Genomic DNA, 22,013 nt, shown 5'->3' with positions numbered 1-22,013 from the left:
AAACTGGCTGGTGGGTGAGTTGAGTTGTGAGAGTGACGCACAATGACTTGTCTAATTACCAAACCGCCCTTCATTTCTAACGAATCTACATACACATGCCACTCCACAACTTGTCTTGATGATCGAGAAAGATCACATCCGAAGCAAAGACAACAACAACAATCATTCACCTAATAATAATTAAAAATAAAAAATAAATCAACGGTTCAGATTTAATCAAGCAGAGAGAATCTCTCTCTCATCTTCGTTTGCTGCATCAAACCGATCTCTCCGATCTTGATCGGAGCTTTGAACCACCACCACCAACGACTGAAGATTCCTTCTCCGATCCGAACATCAACTCAATTTCACCATCTTCGCCGCCTTCACGACCGGATTCTCCCTAGCGATCGCCTCCCTACCGGCGGTTTTATAGTCGTAGCTGCACTCGTGGCGATCCGAATACCGATGCTCGGAGCAGAAAAGGTCGCCGCATCGGCATCTGAATCCGGTCAACCCGACCTTCTTCCGACAGCCGGAGCATCGGTTTACGGTCTGCTGATGGTGGTCTCTCTTAACCGGATCGGTCTCCCTGGGACGGATCACGGCTCTGGCTGGCGTTGACCGGAGACTGACGGATCTGGCTGATCTTTTCACGATCGGATTTGGATCTATACCGGCGACGGAGGCGTTGAAACATTTCTGGCACATGTTGTTGGTTGATGGACTCGCGGTGACGCCGCAGTTGTTGGAGCAGAGCGTCGGGGTTGTCGTCGTCGGCAAGGTTTCGAGGACCACCTTGAACTCCGTCTCTTCCTTCTCCGTTCTCTGCGCCATCTTTATTGATGAGTTTCTCCGGCGAGCTTACGAATGGTATTGAGAGAGAAGAGAGAGAGGAAATGAATGGAATATGGGCCTCATAGAGAGGTGTTTCCATCTCTTATCATATCTCTCTCTATCCACCACCCTCGCTTTCCGTCTTTAGGTGGAAATTACGTTAATACCCTCACTGCTTTGTGGAATTACGGATGATTTAAATATTTGTATTTCAGTGATTACAGCGAGGCGCTATGTGTATTGTGACGTTCCCTTTTTTTCTGATTTTTTTAAAGAGTATAAATTACTTATTATGAATTTTATAATTGAGATATGAATGGATATGGGCCAAGTTGTTTATTTTTTTGATATTTTGGGCCAAGTTGTTTACAATTTACAGATCATTGTTTCTTTACTTTTTCAAAACAGAATATAATGTGGATATATAAAACCCATCCATAATGAAGCAAAACAATATAAGTTCTCAATTGTCACTGTAGATAAATAAAACATACTCTTAGAAGTGCTGACTAAATATTGGAAACGAAGCAGGCGGGTCCTGACCTTAAAGCACATCAAGCAGCTGCTTTAGGAGTCATTTTAAATCTGTTTTTATTCATCAAAAACAATAAAAATGAAGAGTTGAAGACACAAATGTATAGGTCTTTTGGCAAAGTGAGTTTATTATGATAAGAGATGTCACTTGTTGGGGTAGATTTTTACTACTGGATGCATCATCTGCCATCTTTGCTTAAGTTGTGTGTTTACAATGTATCAACATGAACCTAAACTAACATGTCAATGATACATTAGAGACAAGATACTGTTCTTACTTCGTCTTTTATGCCAAAGACAAAATAGCATTGCTTTTCAAGGCCTGAGAATTCAAAAGATCTTGTCAGTCAAAAGTTAAATAACTCTTGAAGTATAATTGAAAACAGTTGCAGTTTAAAACTTATTCCGAGCAACAGTTCGAAAATTTAAACAATAATAGTATAAAGAGTATAAGACATTGAGAAAATTACAAAAAGAAAATATCATACAGATCTAAATGAAAATGAAAACTAAGAAAAAGGTTATGATCTAACTTTACACACTTGCATTCCACTGAATTCGAGTCCAGATATTATTCGCGAAAAGACACACACTACATACACTTTATGTACTAGGATTTTTCGAAAACATATTAATATATATATATATAGTATATGAAAATACATATGTCAAAGTTATGTGTATTTCAAGTTGAGACGACTAACCTTAAATTAGGGAAATGATGCAAGAAGAAAATGAAGTTTGAGCGTGTAAAATGATCTAGTGCTGGTGTGTTGATGATCGGAGTGATTTTGGATTGAGCAAGGACCCTTACAAAAATTGAACAAGGATATATAAAATAAATAAACAAATACATAAAAAATAAGAAGAAGACAGTTCCATCTGAATGGATCTTGACCCCTTGGCATGTGATGGGCGTTGAATCATGTCCTAACCAAGACAACGCAAATTGCGAGATCTAGGTCATAAATGCTGGAAAATCTCTGATAATTCTGATTATAAATATTACTAGTATTCTGTCATCAAGGTTATATGTGAAATAGTTATACAAACTACAACTAAAATACTAACATCAAATCTAATTCGATAAATTAAAATGCAACAAAGTTTGATAATATCATGGCCTAAGATATCATAAAAAATCAAACAAGAAAAGATAAGAGATCTGGACAGAGGAGGAGATGCTTAAATGCTTCTTCTGGAGGACCCCATGAGTCACATGTAAAAGTATTTATGGAGGACCAACCATATCTTTGGTTTATTGAATGTTGTCGCTAATTATTGGTAAATTATCATTCATAACTAGTCATATAATGCTTTACTGATGTGAAGTTTTGGAGTTACAGTAATTGAGCAATCAACATGATTGCGCTCTGTAATATGACAAATGACCTTGTGAGATATAAATAATGTATTACATGAAAACTCAATGCATGTTCTTAGTTGTATTTGTATTTACTAGTATTATACACGGCCATTTAGTATGTAAAAATATCAAGATCTCTGGGTGGTTGTAATGTTAACAACATAACTAAACTAAATGAATTTATCTTTCGCTTTCTGTTCGTAAACTGTAATTATAGTTTCGATTTTAATAATGTCAACTTGAATGAATATTATAAAACTGAAGAATTACAAATCTATATGAACCTATTTTCACGAGATCAATGTTGGAGTATTAAAGAAAGTAAAAAAACTGACACACACACATGATCCTCCTCTTTATGGATAATACAGTAAACGAATGGCATAAAAATACAATTCGTAAAAGATAATATATAGAACGATAATAGTAACTGTAACATGCACATGCCCATGATACCCATGCACATGCAATGTCTCTCTTTTCTTGCCTCAGCATTTCTATATAATCCACACCGCTCTCTTCACTACTAAACATTTATTTCAAAAATGACAAAGCTGTTGCCATCGCCGTTTAGCTCATTACTCGCCGTCGTTTTCATCTCCCTCATCTCCATCGTCCACTGTTGCTCCCCTAAAGATCAGACGGCTCTCAATGCTTTCAAGTCGTCACTTAACGAGCCCAACCTCGGAATCTTCAACACCTGGTCCGAAAACACTGACTGTTGCAAAGGATGGTACGGCATCAGCTGCGATCCGGATTCGGGTCGGGTCACGGATATTTCTCTACGCGGCGAATCCGAAGACGCGATTTTTCAAAAGGCTGGCCGGTCCGGTTATATGACCGGTTCGATTGACCCGGCGGTTTGTGACTTAACCGCATTGAGTTCCTTCGTTCTCGCTGACTGGAAAGGAATCTCCGGCGAGATTCCGACGTGCATAACCTCATTAGCCTCGCTCCGTGTCATCGACCTCGCCGGGAACAAGATCACCGGAGAGATTCCGGCGGAAATCGGTAAACTCACCAAACTCGCCGTTCTAAACCTCGCGGAGAATCGGATGTCCGGCGAGATACCTCCGTCGCTGACGTCACTCACCGAGCTGAAGCATCTCGAGCTGACGGAAAACGGAATCTCCGGCGAGATTCCGGCGGATTTCGGATCGTTGAAGATGTTGAGCAGGGTGTTGCTGGGGCGTAACGAACTCGCCGGGTCGATTCCCGGGTCGATCTCGGGTATGAAACGATTAGCGGATCTGGATCTATCCAGGAACCATATCGAAGGTCCGATACCTGAGTGGATGGGTAACATGAAGGTGCTCTCTGTTTTGAATCTCGATAGCAACTCGTTAACCGGTCAAATACCCGGTTCGATACTCAGCAATTCTGGTTTTGGTGTTTTGAATTTGAGCCGAAATGCGTTGGAAGGATCCATACCGGATGTGTTCGGGTCTACAACGTATTTCATGTCGCTTGATCTGTCACACAATAATCTATCGGGTCGGATCCCTGATTCGCTCTCGTCCGCTAAGTTCGTGGGCCATCTCGATATTAGCCATAACAGGCTTTGTGGGCCTATTCCAATGGGTTCTCCTTTTGATCACCTTGAAGCGTCGTCGTTTAGTGACAATGAGTGTTTGTGCGGTGGCCCTTTGATGAAGACATGTTAAAGTAATAAATAAGTGATGCGGTTTAATCAAGTCTTGTGTCACAATTGTTCGTCGTATCCAGTTTGTTTAGATTTCACTTGCTTTATTTTTCTTTGAATTATAAGCTTTATACACCTAATATGTGTCCTGGTGTATGTAAAATGTAAAATCAATGTTACAGATCTTAAATATTTTAGAAATATATATATCTTTTGAAAAATATTACAACATTGTCATGAAGCTATCAAAATCCTTATACTTTAATCTTCAACTAAAGTTATGTTGTTGTTTTTAAAGTATGTAAGCAACTAAACAAACGCGAAAAAATAAAAGACACAAAAATTGTACATGGTTCACCAATTTGGATATTTAACAAAAGAAGGTTTTTATTCCTCTAAGTTGTGAGAATATATCGAACTACATTAGAACTTCAAGACCATACTATGCGGTATCCAGCTAACTTTAAGTAATATTGTATTTAAGTCATATCTGAAACATTATAACAAAATTCAATTGTTATATTTGAATAATGTAAAACAGGTAACAGTAGCATTGAAACCAAGATTACAATCAACCAATAGTAAACAATTTCACTATGAATGATATTAAACACTATTGTTTTAGCTGTCTTTCTATTCTTATTGAAAATGATGAAGACAACCATGAAGCAAGAAAATAATTGAACTTTTAAAACTTTAAAACTCCTATGTTTCATTCTCAACCTTCTCCACACATCTAAACTAGTTTTTTATTGAGGTCTTCTTTGTTTTTGTAAGTTTTTACAGGAGTTCGATTACTATTTAATTTTAAAATCAAATATTAAGGTAATTATATAAATTGAGCAAACAAACCAATATTTCTTATTAATATGAAAAGTTTTGTACACTGCTTGATTCTATTTTTCTATTAATATGACATGTAAAAGGTAATTGATAAATTTTAGTATATTAACAAATTTTAGTATATTCGATAATCTTTATAAAAATTGGTAACTACCAAATATTACACATTACACAATAATCATACAAGAAGTCTTATATGTTACAAACAATATTCTATATAACAACTAAAATTAATAAATCGACAAACACATTCATCACAAATTAATGCTCAATGTCTAATGTCTTCAAATTATATTACAATGAGAAACAACAAATAAATTATATTAGCTTTCTAGATATATGATCAGCTTAAAACAAAAAACATATTACCAAACCAATGAGCTTGGAAAAACTCCTTTTAACCTAGCCGCCGACAGCGTTCTTCGTTTCTTCTCCGGTGTCGTCCTTTGTAGACACCGGAGAAGCCTATATTTTACTCTCTCTTTTGTTTGTGTGATTCTATAGCTGCTCTGTTCGGTAAAAGTTGTTGTGGAAAAGCTTCTTTGAAGCGCATGAAGCTGTTTCTTCTTATCATGACCAGATCCCCTCTGGTGTGATGATGGAGGTCCGGATCTGTTCGATCGACGGTCGTGGCTAGCCCTCTTGTCTTCTGGTTATCACTGTTCCTGTTTTGTTCTCCTTGTTTCTCGGCTTTCTTAGATGTGTTGGTCAAATGTGCTCTTGTTATATCTGGGCTGTGTTATCTCAATCCGTACTATGCTGTACGGTAGATCCCTCTTTTTTTAAGGATATTGCCATGCTTCTGGCTACGATTCTTCTGCATGGTTTAGCTGCGTTCTACTCAAGCCACTATTGTGGATAACAGAAGAGCAAGCAGTGTGAAGTAAAATTTACTCTAGACATGGTTTTGATCGATGTTTTGCAGCAAAAGAATCCAAAAATAGTCCTTCCAGGTCATTTTGGACTGCATCAGTTCTAGATGGAGATTCACTCATCTTTTCCAGAGGATGCCATGTTTTGTTTTCAAATTATCGTCATCTGTGTTGCTGCCCGTCTTCACCGTTTGTTGTGCGTGAATTCCTCTTGACGATCTTTAGAAAAGCTTGGATTCTTAGCATAGTATTAGCAATGGATGTTGGTATAATTTCAATTTCTGTGTTAGGATTGGAAAAGATCATTGTACTCACTTTGTGGTTCAATTCTAGTTTGTAATCCTTTGACAAAAAAAAAAAGATATATGATCAGCATACATAGAATTAATATATAAAGTCATATATCATTTTGATAAAATCTAATTAAAGTGTATATTAGAGAAATTATAAAAAGTACAAAATGCTTACATCAGTGTTTTAAACTTTATCGAGACATTGAACCATACTATTGTCGGTCATTAGGTTATTCGGTTGACTGCGAGTAAACCGTATGTCAATAGTTTAATTAATTTGATATATAATTGATGACAAAAAATAAATTTAATATATAATTATATATATCAATATTAAAATACGAGAAAAATTATGTTAAAAATGTAGTAAATTTTTAAATATTTTTCCCTTAACATAAATATAAAAGAATATTTAAACAGTTTCTGTTACAAGTTGGAGTTACCACATACAATAAAAAAATACAATAAAATTAAATAGCATTTAAATAATGCAAGCATTGAAATTAAATTTTAAATTTAAAACAAGCTAAATCAAATTGGATTACATATAAACTAGTAGCCTCGGATTTTAGCTACTTTTGCGAAATAATGAATATTTCATAAAACCCAAAATAAATTCGGATTACTGGATTTATCGATTCGACCGCGGTTTGAATTGAGTTTTAAAAAGCTGATTATAATGCAAAAAATGTTTTAAATAGAGAAAATTCTTACAAATTAACAAAATATTTGCATCATAAAACATCCCGAGAAACCAACTTAAGAGTTTTATGCACACTTAACATCAATCATAACCTGCTATCTCCTCTCCTTTGCCAATCTTCTCCTTATGCCATTTACAGAATCCTTCAACCAACGCATCCTTCATCCACGCGTGCCTGCAATTCTCTACAGCTTCTTCGATCGTCAGCCATGTCCTTGTTCTAGTCTTCTGTTCCGGCCACGTCTCTAGCTCTTCCTTCACATACAAGGCGTACATTGCCGCTTTACATAAACCTTCTGGGCTACACTCGTCTTGGTGTGTTTTGCTTTTGAACTCATAATCTCCCAAGAAGTCCTTAAAAAAAGTAACCTTTCTACACGTTCAGTAACAAGCTGCTAATAGTAACTAAGCGCTCAAAAGGGTCTTTACCATTAAAATCCCACGGACGCCTGCTTCTTCCACTGCTTCCCTTACTGCAGCCTCCCTGACTGTCTCATCATTCTCCCACCCTCCCTACATGAATCAACTTATGTTACTCTGTTTCAAACAGAACACAATGCAAAAAGAAATGACGTTTCTTTTTGATACCTTGGGAAACAAAAGTCCAGGTCCACTAGATGAGCTGATCATCAAAACGTGAACCACTTTCCCAGATTCAGAGTTTAGATACCTAAACGGAATACACCTACAAAAGCATGCCATTTAACTTGTTAAGCAAGGTACACCATCTCTGTATTTCATGTAACTAAGACTAGAATAAAGAACATAACAACCAAAACAAAGGCTAACGCATGTCAGCACTACAACAATCCTATTGCACATCTCTCCTTCCTATTTTGTCTGCTTGTTAAAACCAATGCATGATCCTCTCAAATGAAGATTCAGACCAGGATACAGACCTAAGCTGACATGAAACTCCAAAGAGACACGACATACGTACGACCGTAACAAAGGCTAACCTATATTGTCTGCTTGTTAACTGTAATGCTTGAATCCTCTCAAAGACCAGGATACAGACCAAAAGCATGAACTCCAAAGAAACATAACATACGACCACAACAATGGCTAACACATCTCTTCTTCCTATATTGTCTGCTTGTTAAAACCAATGCATGATTCCTATCAAATCGAGATTCAGACCAGGATACTGACCAAAGCATGAACTCCAAAGAGACACAACATACGAACATAAAAAAAAAGCCAACACATCTCTCCTTCCTATATTATCTAATCTGCTTGTTAGAATCAATGCATGATCCTCTCAAATCAAAATTCAGACAAGACTACGGACCAAAGTATGAACTCCAAAGAGACACAACACATAGGCTATATGTAATAAAAGGAACCAAAGGTGGATTTAAAAAAAACACAGTACCCGGCTACAAGACGCGAGCCATCAGCGTAACGTTGCTGGAGCCGACCCGTACGCGCGACCAAATCACACATCACCACCACCGTAATAACCAAAAAAAAAAAAAAAAGCTAGAGAAAAGTGGCCATCAAGATGAGAGAATAATCTTTCACGACTCTTCTGTATATTATCCCCTACAAATGCGACTCTTCTACCTCCACCATTGCCGTCTCCCTAGATTCCAACGGTTCAGAAGAGATCTCCCCATTTGATCTGAATCTGACGGCTGGGGTTAGATCCAGGGTTTGGAATAGTCTCTCCCCGCTTATAGATTTGTATCAACGACGACTGAACACAGATTTGGAATTTTTTACTTTTTGGGTCAACAATGGCAGATTTGTTTACGAAAGAGCGCAGAAAAAATGTAGTAGTATTAATCGGGCCACTGTGAGGGGGGAAGAAGCAAACCGAGAGCGCGAAGATCGGATCGGCATCAAGTCACGTGGTTTATTGGGCCCATACTTTTTATTTCGTAATGGGCCCACTGATATATTCAATGGATTAATATGTAAGAAAAAACATATATGATACTGAATCTAGAAAATGTTTAAATTAAAGGGACCAAATTGCAAAAACACCATGGAAATCAAAAACGAAAGAGCTTGAGAGCTCATCTGAAGAAGAAGACGTTAGCCAGAGAGCAACACATAACCGAATCGGAAGAAAAAGTCTTCACTTCTCGAGTGGCGGCGAGATTTAAATTGATGTCAACCACTTTTAGCCCCGGAAGCTCCCGCTTGCTGCAGCTCGGTGTTACCGGCTCCCACCTCAGATCTTCTTCCTCCAAGAGGCCGCCTGAGCCGCTGCGCCGCGCCGTGGCGGATTGCCTCTCGTCCTCCCCTCCTCCGACTACCTCTCACCATGGCGCGATCCCTTCCATGCCACCGTCTGAATCTCTTAGAAATCTCCGGGTGTGTAGTGTAACTCCTTACTGCGAAAATTAGATAGTATTTCCATTTTTGTGGAAAGTAAATACAGTTTTGATGTGTAAAGAGATCAATTGATATACGAAGATAGCAGTTGCGTTTCTTTTGCGTGTGGTGTTGGCATTTGCAGTTAATGATTTAGAGCCCTTTATGGAGATTCACGTAATCACGTGGTGATTGCAGGATTATTTATCAGCCGCTGCCACGACGGACCTGACCTACAACATGCTCTTAGAGCATACTATTGCAGAGAGAGATCGCAGGTAATTGAACAGATGTCTAAGATAAAAGTGTGTGGGGGAAGTAACTAAGCAAACTTGGCAACCTCTCTGCATAGGTATATCATCCACCTAGGTTGAATTGTAAAGTACCTGAGGAACCTATACTGAGTAGAACCTTTATGCAGCTAGGATGCAGATTGCGATAATCTAATTTTTTCTCAATTATGATGGTCTTAAATATTAATTGCTAATGTTCAATTTATGTTTTACAGTCCAGCTGTGGTGACGAGGTGTGTGGCATTACTAAAACGGTATCTCTTAAGGTATTATAGTTTAGTCCAATAACTTGATTATTTTTATTTGCTTCTTTGAACTAGTATCTCTTTTGTTTATTAAAGCTCCTCAGCTCATCTTACTCACTATTTCCATTTTTGTGTTCTGTTTATGGGGATTCCTACGTTTGGTTAATTATTTAGTAGATCATTTGAATATGAAAGGGGACATAATAGTTGTTCAAACCTAGAGATTAAGTGTGCATTTTTTTTCTGCTATATAATGACGGTTGTCTGTAATATATATACAGGTCGTCCAGTGTTTTCCGTTGATTATATGTTTACATTATAGTAACCCCTTGTTGTTCTACAGATATAAACCTAGTGAGGAGACACTACTGCAGGTCGATAGGTTTTGCGTGAACCTGATTGCTGAGTGCGATGCTAGCTTGAAGCAAAAATCATTGCCTGTTTTATCAGCACCATTGGGTGCTTCTCCTTTACCAGTGTCCAGCTTTGCTTCTGGAGCTTTGGTGAAGTCATTGCATTATGTGCGTTCCCTTGTGGCACTACATATCCCCAGGCGTTCCTTCCAACCTGCAGCATTTGCGGGAGCTACTCTTGCGTCAAGAAAGTTATTGCCATCTCTATCCTCTTTGTTGAGCAAATCATTCGATTCCCAGTTAAGTCCTGCTGCCGCAGAGTCTCCACAGAAAAAGGATGCTGCAGATCTGTCTGTTTCAAACTTGTCAAATATAGAAGAATTTAATGCTCTGGAAGACACTGAATACATATCATCAGACTTACTGAATTGGCGTTGGGTTGGGGCGCTTCAGTTATCATCAGCTTCTTCTGAAAGGTACATCCTACATGATTCTGTTCTCACAAATGTTCAAACGCACTTTTGCTTTATTTCTTGACTATAAATTCGTGTATCTTAGTAGAGATATACTTAATATCACAAGCACTTCCTCGTTGCATGGCTTTAGTACTTGGCGTCACTAAATGTATACTCTTTGCATGGTTAGTGAACGCCCTGTGAATCTCCAAGACATGAACAATTGTAATCTTTTGGAAGTTGGCGCTGCCGGCCTACTCGTAGGGGATATGGAAGCTAAAATGAAGGGCCAACACTGGAAATATTTTGGTACCACAGAAATGCCTTACTTAGAACAGCTCCTGCAGCCAGCTTCAGTCACGATGATAACAAATTCAGTCTCAGCTCGCTCTCACTTGAGAGCGGTAACAGCTACCAAACGCACTAGGGCTGGCCCTCAGCAGATCTGGTATGTATTCTGTTGTGTCTTTTTCTGTAGTAATTTGCAAAGTGAGGACTTAGGATTATACTGGCATTGTATGCCTTGCAAGCTTTTACATGACTCTTTCTAGGCGCCTAGAAACGGGACTCCTAGATTTCAAGAAGTGATTATAATTCTTTCCTCTAGAGCAGATGCCATCTATTAATATTGATAATGCAGCACATGCAAATAATAAGGATTTTATTTTATTTTCATAAATTAAGGGAACTTACTGAAATGTCACTATTTGGAAACCAGCATGGTATTGATATCAAATATCTCCATTTGATGACAAAAAGCTTATGACATAACGGCATTTCCGGATAGTTTCGAAAGAGTCACATAAATGGTGCTATTTACAATATATATATTTTCAGGGGTTGCACTTTTGCATGATTGGACCTAACGAGAATGATGTTTTGAAAAAAATCTTATTAAAGCATAAACTCTGTTTTGAAAGTTAGTGTGTTTTTAGATTGAAGATTTGCATGATCTGCAGGGATGATTCCACAGTGAGCACATTTCGTCCACGTGCCAGACCACTTTTTCAGTATCGTCATTACAGGTAAAAATGGAATGTCTATATAATCTTTGGGTCTTCTTTCTTCATTTACTTGATGCCACTTAATTAATTTTTGTTGAAGTCTTCCTTGATAAGTAATAAGGTTATGTCATGTAATAAGGTTTACTTACCTCTACGATAATACCTGATACTTACCTCTAAGGTTTGAATTGGTAAGCAACTGACAAAGATCTGTAGTTGAATAAACTCTTTACGATCAGTATATCTTATTTCTCTGTGCCTTAAGTGGTTTGAGAGTGACTCGTCCACTATTGTGTATGTGCATGGTGGATCACGCCGTCTGAGTAAATAACTGTTGTGAATGAAAAGAAAATACCTGCATGGAAAGCATGTTTCTGAAGCAAATTTTAGCTCTCACCTATATTACAACAAATAACTCTCGTTCCCTGCACGATTTTGTAGTGAACAACAACCACTGCGCCTAAACCCTGCCGAGGTAGGTGAGGTGATCGCCGCTGTTTGGTCAGAGGCATCATCCACCCCTTCAAATCCAATGACCGTATCACCCCAATTGAATAGCAAGACTGGGAAGACGTCGATGGATGTGGCTGTGAGCGTCCTGATAAAGCTTGTTATTGACATGTACGCTACCGCCAACCTAGTTGTGTAGTCCCATTAAGATTTCTAGTAATCCTTTCCTCCCTTTTATAATTGCAAGCTTATGGTACTTCGTTTTGAAAACCCTATCTTTTTAGGTATGTCTTGGACGCTAGAATTGCTGCTCCTCTTACTCTGTCCATGCTCGAGGTGTGATTTCGACTCAGATACAATACTGTGATATTTAAACTGCTTACTAACAGTTCTAGCCATGCATGCAAATTTATTTCAGGAAATGCTTTGCTCCACAAATGCAGCTTGTAGGATTCGTGTATTTGATTTAATCCTTAATTTAGGAGTTCATGCACAATTGTTGGAGCCAAAGATAAGTGTTAATGCTTCAACCATTGAGGAAGAATACGCCCAAGAAACATTTATTGACAATGAAAATAGGCTACTGCTTCAAGGGACAAGAAGGAGAGACTTGCCTAAGATGTCAAGCACTTCTTCAGCTATTGAGAACTTCGAGTCTTGGATATTAAAAATCTTATTTGAAATACTCCTTGTCCTAGTTCAGGTATCTTACGCCTTTCTTTCTTCTCTGTTTGACGTCAAAAAAAAAAGATTTGTTTTGGATTTTATACCTTCAAAATTGTTTTCGTAGGTTGAGGAAAAGGAAGAATCCGTTTGGGCATCTGCTCTCAGCTGCTTGCTATATTTTGTCTGTGATAGAGGCAAAATAAGGAGAAAGCAGCTAAATGGTCTTGACATAAGGGTATGTTAGGCCTATGCGGCTGAATTATTATCTTTTCCTTCTGCTGTCATTGCCTTCCTACTCTCATTTGGATCTCTCATTTTATTTGTTTCTTAGACATTTATTATTTCTCTTTTCCGCGGTATGCTACCATTAAATTGGCTCTCTTGCTAAGCTGTACTTTCTGACGAGCCAGTTATTTTCCGTGAGCCAGGTTATTAAAGCTCTTCTAGGAACTAGCAAAAGGAATTCTTGGTCAGAAGTTGTTCATTCCAAGCTTATCTGTATCATGACAAATATGTTTTATCGATCTCCAGAGCTAGATGGTTCTATCAAAGCAACGTCAAGTGCCTCAAGTTTTCTTATAGAACAGGTCGATCTGATTGGTGGCGTGGAGTTCATTTTCTATAAGGTACTGCGAAGATATACTAGTTGAACTGATGACCTTTCTCAGAAACCATTCAAATAGATAGTTTGAGCCCCAATTATTTTCTGTTAGATTAAGGGACTCATCTTTTGATACAGTACTCTTTGGCAACCACTAGAGAGGAAAGAAGAAATCTCTACTCGGTTTTATTTGACTATGTTCTGCATCAAATTAATGAGGCATGCTCAGCTGCTGGTCTTTCAGAGTACACTGATGATGAGATTCAACCTTTCGCTGTTCGGCTTGCTCTTGCTGATGCACCTGAAGCTTTCTACATTTCTGTTAAGCTTGGTGTTGAAGGCATAGGGGAAATCCTGCGAAGATCAATTGCTGCTTCATTGTCTGGGTTTAGCAACAGCGAACATCTAAACCAGGTAGGTTTGTTCTTGTTAGAGTATCTTGCAATATTTTTATTAGTGTCTGACAAAGAGTCGTGGTTTATATTGTTTGCCAGTCACAGCTCTTTTTTTCTAACTCCCTTTTTTCTTCCTACTTGCAGCTTTTGGCAAATATAACAGAAAAATTTGACACGATAGTAGCTTCGTTTACTCACTTGGACAAAGAGTTTCTGCATCTCAGACAGATAACCAAGTCGTCCAAGTACATGGAAACCATTCAAGAGTTAAGAAATGATATAAGCATGTCAGTGAATCTAGCTTGGGCTACTTTGCACTCTCTTCTTCATTCAGAAAGAGCCACAAATCGTCAAAATGGATATATCTGGTTGGGGGATCTTCTGATAGCGGAAATTAGTGAAGAGAGTGGTGGAAGTATATGGCTGAGCATAAAAGACCTGCAGCAAAAGATTGCCAGTTGTGGTGCTTCCGACTCTTTAATTACTTCTGATATACCTGTTTCCGTACATCTCCTTTGTGGACTCTTGAAGTCAAAGAACAGTGTTATCAGATGGGGTTTCCTGTTCATTCTGGAGAGGCTTCTTATGCGTTCCAAGTTTTTACTAGATGAGAATGAGACACAGCGATCAACTGTTGGAAGTGCTAGTCAGGATCAAAAAGACACACGACTAGAGAAAGCAAATGCTGTTATAGACATAATGAGCAGCGCTTTGTCTTTGATGGCACAAATAAATGAAACTGACCGGCTTAATATCTTAAAGGTACATATTCTTTGAATCCTTTTGCTTGCTCTTTTCCTTTGCTTTGTCAATTTTCTTATCAAAGGCCACTCTAAAGCTTGCTGATATCTATCTTACATATATGTTCTATTTTTGCGTAACTGGCATCAAAGTAGTCCGTCTATAATTTTACCCAGATGAAGTTTTAATTTATCTCTGTCTTCTCTCTGTTTTTCCAAGCAGATGTGTGACATTCTTTTCTCGCAATTGTGCTTGAAAGTCTTGTCTGCCGATGAGGAAGCAGTCCCCAGTTCTTCTGATAGAAATAACAAATTTGATACATCCCATGGTAAGAGCTATAAAGAGAGTATGGATGATGCTGACACCAGGCCTCGGCACAACAATGTATCTGTTTCAACGTGCGAGACAGCGTCAATGGCAGCAATGCTTCTGCGTGGACAAGCCATCGTCCCTATGCAGCTGGTTGCTCGTGTTCCAGCGGCTTTGTTTTATTGGCCTTTGATTCAACTAGCAGGTGCAGCAACTGACAACATTGCACTTGGTGTCGCCGTTGGAAGCAAAGGAAGAGGGAATATCCCAGGGGCAACCTCTGATATTCGAGCCACCCTGCTATTACTTCTGATCGGTAAATGTACGGCAGATACAGTTGCTTTTCAAGAAGTTGGTGGAGAGGAGTTCTTCAGGTGATTCAGTTGACTCTTCCATACTTCCAGTCCAAGTTGATTTATCTGTGCATGTTTCGTAGCATTTACAAACTTATGTTTATCTGTATAGGGAACTCCTGGATGATACTGACTCAAGGGTGGCTTATTACTCTTCAGCATTTCTACTAAAGGCAAGAAAATTTCTCAAATTCACCATTTTGATTTGGAAAAACATACATACATCGGAAGAAAAATAAGCTTTCAACTGGTTCACGTTTGCTCACTGGTTAAAGTTTCGGTTATTTCAGAGGATGATGACGGAGGAACCAGAGAAATACCAAAACATGCTTCAGAAGCTTGTCTTTAAGGCTCAGCAGGTAAAAGCTACTGTAATAATTCAGGGTGTGGTGTCATAGAACCTCAGATATCAATGAGTTTTTTTCTCTTGTTTTGTGCCATGTATAATAGTATTCTTGTTTTGTGCAGAGCAATAGTGAGAAACTGCTGGAGAATCCATACCTGCAGATGTGTGGTATACTCCAGCTATCGAACGAGCTTTAAACTTGGGGTTCTCGCAAGTTAAGTTTATTATATCTGGCTTCGGTAAGTTCCTCTGTTTAAAAAAAGAAAAGATCTTAGAGGGCAACTTTTAGCACCACTCTGCTGCTAAAAAAGAAGAAGAGAATTTAGTGAAAGTGAAAGACATTTCATGATAGTGGACTCGTCAGTGAAAGTAGCAAGGGGGGAATCTGCAAGTGAGATCAGATTAGATCAGATTATGTCTTCTTTGTGTGACAGAGTCTGGTGGGTTCATCTGACATCACTTTGGCTGAGATCTGGTTTTGGTTAAGATCTGAAGAAAGCTGTTGGTTTAACGGATCAACTGGAATGTGATCATATGATTTATCCGCCTTCTCCTTTTTCTGCGGAAATGGCGAACATAGAGAGACACTGAGCTTCTGATAACTGCCGTAGTCATTTTTTTTGCCTAACAAACTGAAGTTGTGTATTATTAACAAAATCATGAACAGAAGCTGCAGCTCCAGAAATTTTTGTTTTCTTGGAGCTCTGCTTTTGTATAGTCAGGACAAGAGGGGTTTGTGTTGTGTAGAGAAGTAGAGATAGATAGGCTTATTGGCCTTTGGGTGTCGAATGTTTTTGCCTTTAAAATTGTTATGACTTATGTGAAAAGTGTGTGAACCTTACCAGTGCTTTTTGTAATGTTTATGATTTTTGGCTGCCATTATTTCGTAAAGAGATCTATAGAAAGTAACCATTTTTATGTTTTGTCTGTACAAAAAGCCTGAACCTTCAGCTTCAAGCTGTAGAAGAGATCCCTAAACACCAAAACAAAAGTCTGGCACATCTGTTCCAGAATTGAGATTTTTTGCCATTTGAAATTGAATAGTAGTTCAATAGCGTGTGCAATATGCAGAGCAACCATGCGTTCTTACAAAACGCTGTGCAGCTTCCGCAATTGATAATTAAGTATGTAAGCCTGGCCCACTTTAATTATTTAATTCAGGCTGAAACCAAATGCCACGTAACTAAAATATCCCCGGTCGGCTTATCTCGTGAAAAGTAATTTACTTACCAATTTAATCCATAGAGTATTATGAAAATTACGTAATGGGCCAGGCTTATCTCGTGAAAAGTAAGTAAAGAAACCCTCAGACATCATTGAGACCCTGAGAAGATCCAATACTTGTTCTGTTCTGCGCTTCAAGCTCCTGAAGATCTGATCCATCTCCACCGATTCCGTCCTGATAAAACGGTAAAATTTTATGCTCAATTTTAATATCTACCCGTCCTTCCTTGAGAGATCTGATTTCACCAACTGTGTTTGATTTCTGATCTGCTCAGTCTGAGATTGTGTGTTTCTCGCGACAGAAGGTTTTCTCTGGGCGCCATCTGTGTGTGGTGGTCCTTTGATTCCGTCTTAGCAAATGATCAATTGAATTTGTTTGTTGTTTATTGATGGAACAATAATGTTTTGCTCAAATGTTGTTTATGTTTGGTGCAGATGATTGATGATCAAGACTTGGGGTTTATAGTAAACTTCCTTGGCATCTTCATCTTCGCATTGGTAATTGCTTATCATTACGTAGCTGCTGATCCCAAGTTCGAAGCCACTTGAGTTATGTATTTTTAGCTGACGATATATAAGTCCCTTTTTCTTTACTTTATAATAACAGTCTTTGTTGAGATGAATATGTTGTCAAGATGTTGTGAAAAAAAAAAAAAGAATATGTTGTCAAGATGTTTGTAAGCTGTTTCACATCTTCATTTCGTCACCTATATTTAGCTGATCTAAAAGCGTCAACTCTAGGCCCAACCAAGTAAATGCAGCTAAGATGGTTTAGGTTGTTTCACGTTCACATGAATTACATGCAAAAATCTTTAGCACACCCGACCGACCTAAACGTCATATGCTTTCTGAGGTGACGAAGAACCCAATAAGCAAATTTAATTAGTACTAATTAGGATTAACATTTGGGATATATCGAAACAAAAAGAGGCTCTGGATGAAGTCAGTAAACTAACCTTATTTCGTTCCGACACAACCATAGAATATGTAATCCAATGATTAATATACGTATCAAGATCTGGTTTTCTAATGATATATGATATCTTATATATGCAGTTAATAATTCTTTAAAAAAAAAAAAATCGTTGATATATAGTTGATTTTGGACATAAACTAATGAAATATTTATTTTGACCTTTTGTAAAAATCACATTTATGATCCGTAAATTATAAAATTATTTAATTTTATTTAAAATATTTATGGTCTAAAATATAAGATCGATTCTTCATTGATAAAGAAATTTCTGTATAGTTTTAATGCCAAAATTAATTGTATGACCATGTTTTCAGAAAAAAACACCACACTTTATCCTTTAATATTACCATCAAACTCATATTCCAAAGTGTTCCAAGTTTAGGTTTAAATTTATCAAAGAGTTTTATATTTTAGTGCATTAAAAAATTATTGTCCAAGTGCAAAATCACAGTGAGTAAAACGGTTGAAAAGACATACGCTGTGAAAAAGTAAAACTCTTTTCACTGGGTGACCTGGCTGGCTGGCTGGCTACCATTCAAAGATGGTAGTTACACATTCTTTTTTTTTTTTTGGGTCAAGTTACACATTCTTAAGTTTTGAAATATTTAAAAAGAGACATCTGGAAAGAGCTAGAATCAAGACAACAACAAAAAAGGAAAGACTCCGACAAATAAGATCCAACGGCTGAAACAGCATCACCTGAACATTCTCGAACCTCTCTTTTACCGACCCTTCACTCATATTTAAACACCTCTCCCATCCCCATACTCAAAATCATAAACACACAAATCACAAAGAAAGAAGAAGAAGAAGAAAAAAAAAGGTCAACACACAATCTCGATTTTGATAATCTAATGGCGGGTAAAGGCGAAGGTCCAGCGATCGGTATCGATCTCGGTACTACCTACTCTTGCGTTGGCGTGTGGCAGCATGACCGCGTCGAGATCATCGCCAACGATCAAGGCAACCGCACAACTCCTTCCTACGTTGCCTTCACTGACAGCGAGCGTCTCATAGGCGATGCTGCTAAGAATCAAGTCGCTATGAACCCTACCAACACCGTCTTTGGTAAGTTTTCAAATACTTTCATCTCAAATCATGAGCTCTGCTTTAGTTTTCGAATAATAGTGTTTTAGTAACGAACCGGTCTAACCGTATTAACGCGGGAAATCGATCATAGACATAGACAGAATGATTTTTTTTTTAACGATTAAAAACCGTGGAGATAATATTATTCTACAAAACCTTGGTTACTGTCTAGAGATTGGTTAATTGTGAATCATCATCTAGCAATTTTTTAATTCCCGAGTTTTTCTAATTACTTTTTTTTTATGTTATTTCTTAATTAGCTAGAAATTTCTTAATTTGTCAAAAAAAAATTAATTACAGTTTAGTGATTTTTTTACAACATTATTTACATTTTATATTGACCTGAAACAATTGTTGGTTGCAGATGCTAAGCGTCTTATTGGCAGAAGATTCAGCGACCCCTCGGTCCAAGCAGACATGAGGCACTGGCCATTCAAAGTCATCTCCGGTCCAGCCGAGAAGCCAATGATCAGCGTCAACTACAAGGGAGAGGAGAAACAGTTCTCCGCAGAAGAGATCTCCTCGATGGTTCTCACCAAAATGCGCGAGATCGCAGAAGCATACCTCGGCACCTCCATCAAAAACGCTGTCGTCACGGTCCCTGCCTACTTCAACGACTCTCAGCGTCAAGCCACAAAGGACGCTGGAGTCATCTCCGGTCTCAACGTGATGCGTATCATCAACGAGCCTACAGCTGCTGCTATTGCCTACGGACTCGACAAGAAGGCGTCGAGTGTCGGTGAGAAGAACGTGCTTATATTCGACTTGGGAGGTGGTACGTTCGATGTCTCGTTGCTGACGATTGAGGAAGGGATCTTTGAAGTGAAGGCGACGGCTGGTGACACTCACCTCGGAGGTGAGGACTTCGACAACAGAATGGTTAACCACTTCGTCCAAGAGTTTAAGAGGAAGCACAAGAAGGACATCACGGGTAACCCGAGAGCTCTCCGCAGGCTGAGAACAGCCTGCGAGAGAGCGAAGAGGACTCTCTCGTCCACCGCGCAGACGACGATAGAGATTGACTCTCTCTACGAAGGGATCGACTTCTACACGACCATCACGCGCGCGAGGTTCGAGGAGCTGAACATGGATCTCTTCAGAAAATGTATGGAGCCGGTGGAGAAGTGTCTGAGAGACGCTAAGATGGATAAGAGCAACGTTCATGACGTGGTACTCGTCGGCGGGTCCACCAGGATCCCTAAAGTGCAGCAGCTTCTCCAAGACTTTTTCAACGGGAAGGAGCTTTGTAAGAGTATTAACCCTGATGAGGCCGTCGCGTACGGCGCGGCGGTACAGGCTGCGATCTTGAGCGGTGAAGGGAACGAGAAGGTTCAAGATTTGCTGCTGCTTGACGTCACTCCTTTGTCTTTAGGTTTGGAGACTGCCGGTGGGGTTATGACGGTTCTGATCCCGAGGAACACTACGATTCCGACAAAGAAGGAGCAGATCTTCTCTACTTACTCGGACAACCAGCCTGGTGTGTTGATCCAAGTCTACGAAGGAGAGAGAGCGAGGACAAAAGATAATAACCTCTTAGGGAAGTTTGAGTTAAGCGGCATCCCTCCTGCGCCGCGTGGTGTCCCTCAGATCACAGTCTGTTTCGACATCGACGCTAACGGCATCCTCAACGTCTCGGCGGAAGACAAGACTACTGGACAGAAGAACAAGATTACCATCACTAACGATAAAGGGAGGCTGTCTAAGGAGGAGATTGAGAAGATGGTGCAAGAAGCGGAGAAGTATAAGGCTGAGGATGAGGAGCACAAGAAGAAGGTTGATGCTAAGAATGCGTTGGAGAATTATGCGTACAATATGAGGAACACAATCAAGGATGAGAAGATTGCCTCTAAGCTCGAGGCGGCGGATAAGAAGAAGATTGAGGATGCGATTGATCAGGCGATTGAATGGTTGGATGGGAACCAGTTGGCTGAGGCAGATGAGTTTGAGGATAAGATGAAGGAGCTTGAGTCTGTTTGTAATCCTATTATTGCGAGGATGTATCAAGGTGGAGCTGGTGGTGATATGGGTGGTGGTGCTGGAGGTATGGATGATGATGTTCCTGCTGGTGGAAGTGGTGGTGCTGGACCAAAGATTGAAGAAGTTGATTAAGTTCTATCTACTGTTGTTTTGTGAGTTTTTGCTTTAATCCTTATGTTTGTTTGCTTGCTGCTATGTTAAGCTTTCTATGTTAATTGGAACCTGCTTTGTGATAAAATCTACTGAGTTCCATCATTATAAGTTACTCTTTCCAAGCAAGATATTATCTACTTCAAAACAGCAAGTTACTGCACTAGTCTCTAGGCAATTGATTTATTCTGAAAACATCGGTTAAGTTTTTATGTGTACACCCCTAATATGATATGTGTACCTAGGCAATTTATTTATTCTGAAAACATTGGTTATTTGTAACGCCGAAGCACCTTTCTCGTCTATCAAGCTCAAGCATATATGAACTCTAGCATTCATATCGTTGATCCATTAGCCCCACAAGTTACTTGGCTGCGGGTTAACCTTAAAAAGAGAGCGAGACTCGCTGACAGTCAAAGATGGATTTGCACTACAGCGCTTCACTCTTCTGCTGTAAGGAGGAGACGCAATGGTCTTTCTCCTAAATACGCTTTTTTAATTTTCTGCTTTAGCATCTTGGAAATGACTCCACAACTGGGATGAGATTCGTCCTCTGTTTTGTTCCTCTGTTTGAGAGGTGATGTCCTCTCAGCCTTTGGTTTGTAAATGTTTGTCTAGGTTTATGCTATATAGTAGTAGTGTATGTGGAACGGCATAATAAAATTGAATCGGTCATGTATATGATGAAAGTGTGTGCAGATTTTGAGTCACACATTAAGGGACACTTATCTTTTCGGTTATACATCAAATTGTTTTTCAAAAAGTAAATATTGTTGTGCGGAACGCCTCTGATTCGAGATGAATCAGAAGTCTACTTCGATCGGTTGAGACACTCGTGTGATCCTCTCAACTCTCAAGAACGCTATAGCTAAAGATACTCTAAAGAAAGCATACAAGAACGACACAGATCCGATTGTTTACCCAGGGTATCACTCCGATGTGGAGTACTAATCCCTGGGGCCAGACTCAGTCTAGCAAATCCACTAGAACAAAGG

At 38.9% G+C, this 22,013-nt stretch overlaps 6 protein-coding genes across 8 annotated transcripts; 4 read left to right on the top strand and 2 right to left on the bottom strand.

Moving 5' to 3' along the window:
* Positions 1-55: 55 nt before the first annotated feature.
* On the bottom strand, positions 56-1,228 carry LOC106353098 (zinc finger A20 and AN1 domain-containing stress-associated protein 5). Its single transcript, XM_013792774.3, has one exon. The coding sequence runs from the start codon at positions 814-816 to the stop codon at positions 337-339; it is 480 nt and encodes a 159-aa protein (XP_013648228.2). The 5' UTR covers positions 817-1,228; the 3' UTR covers positions 56-336.
* Positions 1,229-2,944: 1,716 nt separating this feature from the next.
* LOC106353097 (DNA damage-repair/toleration protein DRT100-like) lies at positions 2,945-4,581 on the top strand. Its single transcript, XM_013792773.3, has one exon. It carries the CDS (start codon positions 3,262-3,264, stop codon positions 4,378-4,380), a length of 1,119 nt encoding a protein of 372 aa, XP_013648227.2. The 5' UTR covers positions 2,945-3,261; the 3' UTR covers positions 4,381-4,581.
* Positions 4,582-7,043: 2,462 nt separating this feature from the next.
* Positions 7,044-8,844, bottom strand: LOC106356788 (nudix hydrolase 16, mitochondrial-like). Of its 2 annotated transcripts, none has more exons than XM_013796514.3 (4): positions 8,445-8,844; positions 7,658-7,754; positions 7,499-7,582; positions 7,044-7,438 (listed from the first exon to the last, which is right to left on the bottom strand). In XM_013796514.3, exons 1-4 carry the CDS (start codon positions 8,513-8,515, stop codon positions 7,151-7,153), a joined length of 540 nt encoding a protein of 179 aa, XP_013651968.2. In that variant the 5' UTR covers positions 8,516-8,844; the 3' UTR covers positions 7,044-7,150. The 2 variants fall into 2 exon arrangements, with proteins under 2 accessions (XP_013651968.2, XP_013651971.2); XM_013796517.3 differs by having other exon boundaries at positions 7,044-7,423.
* Positions 8,845-8,975: 131 nt separating this feature from the next.
* Positions 8,976-17,498, top strand: LOC106353096. Of its 2 annotated transcripts, none has more exons than XM_048776392.1 (18): positions 8,976-9,391; positions 9,590-9,669; positions 9,900-9,950; positions 10,273-10,758; positions 10,928-11,185; positions 11,697-11,762; positions 12,183-12,362; positions 12,476-12,527; positions 12,610-12,894; positions 12,982-13,092; positions 13,286-13,483; positions 13,597-13,872; positions 13,998-14,615; positions 14,817-15,277; positions 15,369-15,429; positions 15,547-15,615; positions 15,725-17,012; positions 17,262-17,498. In XM_048776392.1, exons 1-17 carry the CDS (start codon positions 9,185-9,187, stop codon positions 15,797-15,799), a joined length of 3,534 nt encoding a protein of 1,177 aa, XP_048632349.1. In that variant the 5' UTR covers positions 8,976-9,184; the 3' UTR covers positions 15,800-17,012; positions 17,262-17,498. The 2 variants fall into 2 exon arrangements, with proteins under 2 accessions (XP_048632349.1, XP_048632350.1); XM_048776393.1 differs by having other exon boundaries at positions 9,260-9,391; positions 9,537-9,669.
* LOC106356787 (dolichyl-diphosphooligosaccharide--protein glycosyltransferase subunit 4A) lies at positions 17,262-17,498 on the top strand. Its single transcript, XM_048776397.1, has one exon. The coding sequence runs from the start codon at positions 17,262-17,264 to the stop codon at positions 17,373-17,375; it is 114 nt and encodes a 37-aa protein (XP_048632354.1). The 3' UTR covers positions 17,376-17,498.
* A 1,060-nt stretch (positions 17,499-18,558) lies between these two features.
* On the top strand, positions 18,559-21,123 carry LOC106353095 (heat shock 70 kDa protein 4-like). The gene is made up of 2 exons (XM_013792772.3): positions 18,559-18,870; positions 19,256-21,123. The coding sequence occupies exons 1-2, from the start codon at positions 18,657-18,659 to the stop codon at positions 20,998-21,000; spliced, it is 1,959 nt and encodes a 652-aa protein (XP_013648226.2). The 5' UTR covers positions 18,559-18,656; the 3' UTR covers positions 21,001-21,123.
* Positions 21,124-22,013: the final 890 nt, after the last annotated feature.

This window comes from Brassica napus, chromosome A3 (genome assembly GCF_020379485.1).
Source record: "Brassica napus cultivar Da-Ae chromosome A3, Da-Ae, whole genome shotgun sequence".
In the NCBI taxonomy this organism is placed as follows: domain Eukaryota; kingdom Viridiplantae; phylum Streptophyta; class Magnoliopsida; order Brassicales; family Brassicaceae; genus Brassica; species Brassica napus.
This window is presented reverse-complemented; position numbering and strand designations above follow the sequence as displayed.

What these genes read in the sequence shown, in the direction of transcription:
- LOC106353098 (XM_013792774.3), bottom strand. Translation starts at nt 816, where the DNA reads ATGGCGCAGAGAACGGAGAAGGAAGAGACGGAGTTCAAGGTGGTCCTC.
- LOC106353097 (XM_013792773.3), top strand. Translation starts at nt 3,262, where the DNA reads ATGACAAAGCTGTTGCCATCGCCGTTTAGCTCATTACTCGCCGTCGTT.
- LOC106356788 (XM_013796514.3), bottom strand. Translation starts at nt 8,515, where the DNA reads ATGTGTGATTTGGTCGCGCGTACGGGTCGGCTCCAGCAACGTTACGCT. An exon ending in CTGGACTTTTGTTTCCCAAG is followed by an intron (nt 7,583 to 7,657) that starts GTATCAAAAAGA and finishes TGATTCATGTAG; the next exon opens with GGAGGGTGGGAGAATGATGA. An exon ending in GCGTCCGTGGGATTTTAATG is followed by an intron (nt 7,439 to 7,498) that starts GTAAAGACCCTT and finishes ACGTGTAGAAAG; the next exon opens with GTTACTTTTTTTAAGGACTT.
- LOC106353096 (XM_048776392.1), top strand. Translation starts at nt 9,185, where the DNA reads ATGTCAACCACTTTTAGCCCCGGAAGCTCCCGCTTGCTGCAGCTCGGT. An exon ending in CTAAAACGGTATCTCTTAAG is followed by an intron (nt 9,951 to 10,272) that starts GTATTATAGTTT and finishes GTTGTTCTACAG; the next exon opens with ATATAAACCTAGTGAGGAGA. An exon ending in ATAAAGCTTGTTATTGACAT is followed by an intron (nt 12,363 to 12,475) that starts GTACGCTACCGC and finishes CTATCTTTTTAG; the next exon opens with GTATGTCTTGGACGCTAGAA.
- LOC106356787 (XM_048776397.1), top strand. Translation starts at nt 17,262, where the DNA reads ATGATTGATGATCAAGACTTGGGGTTTATAGTAAACTTCCTTGGCATC.
- LOC106353095 (XM_013792772.3), top strand. Translation starts at nt 18,657, where the DNA reads ATGGCGGGTAAAGGCGAAGGTCCAGCGATCGGTATCGATCTCGGTACT. An exon ending in CCCTACCAACACCGTCTTTG is followed by an intron (nt 18,871 to 19,255) that starts GTAAGTTTTCAA and finishes TGTTGGTTGCAG; the next exon opens with ATGCTAAGCGTCTTATTGGC.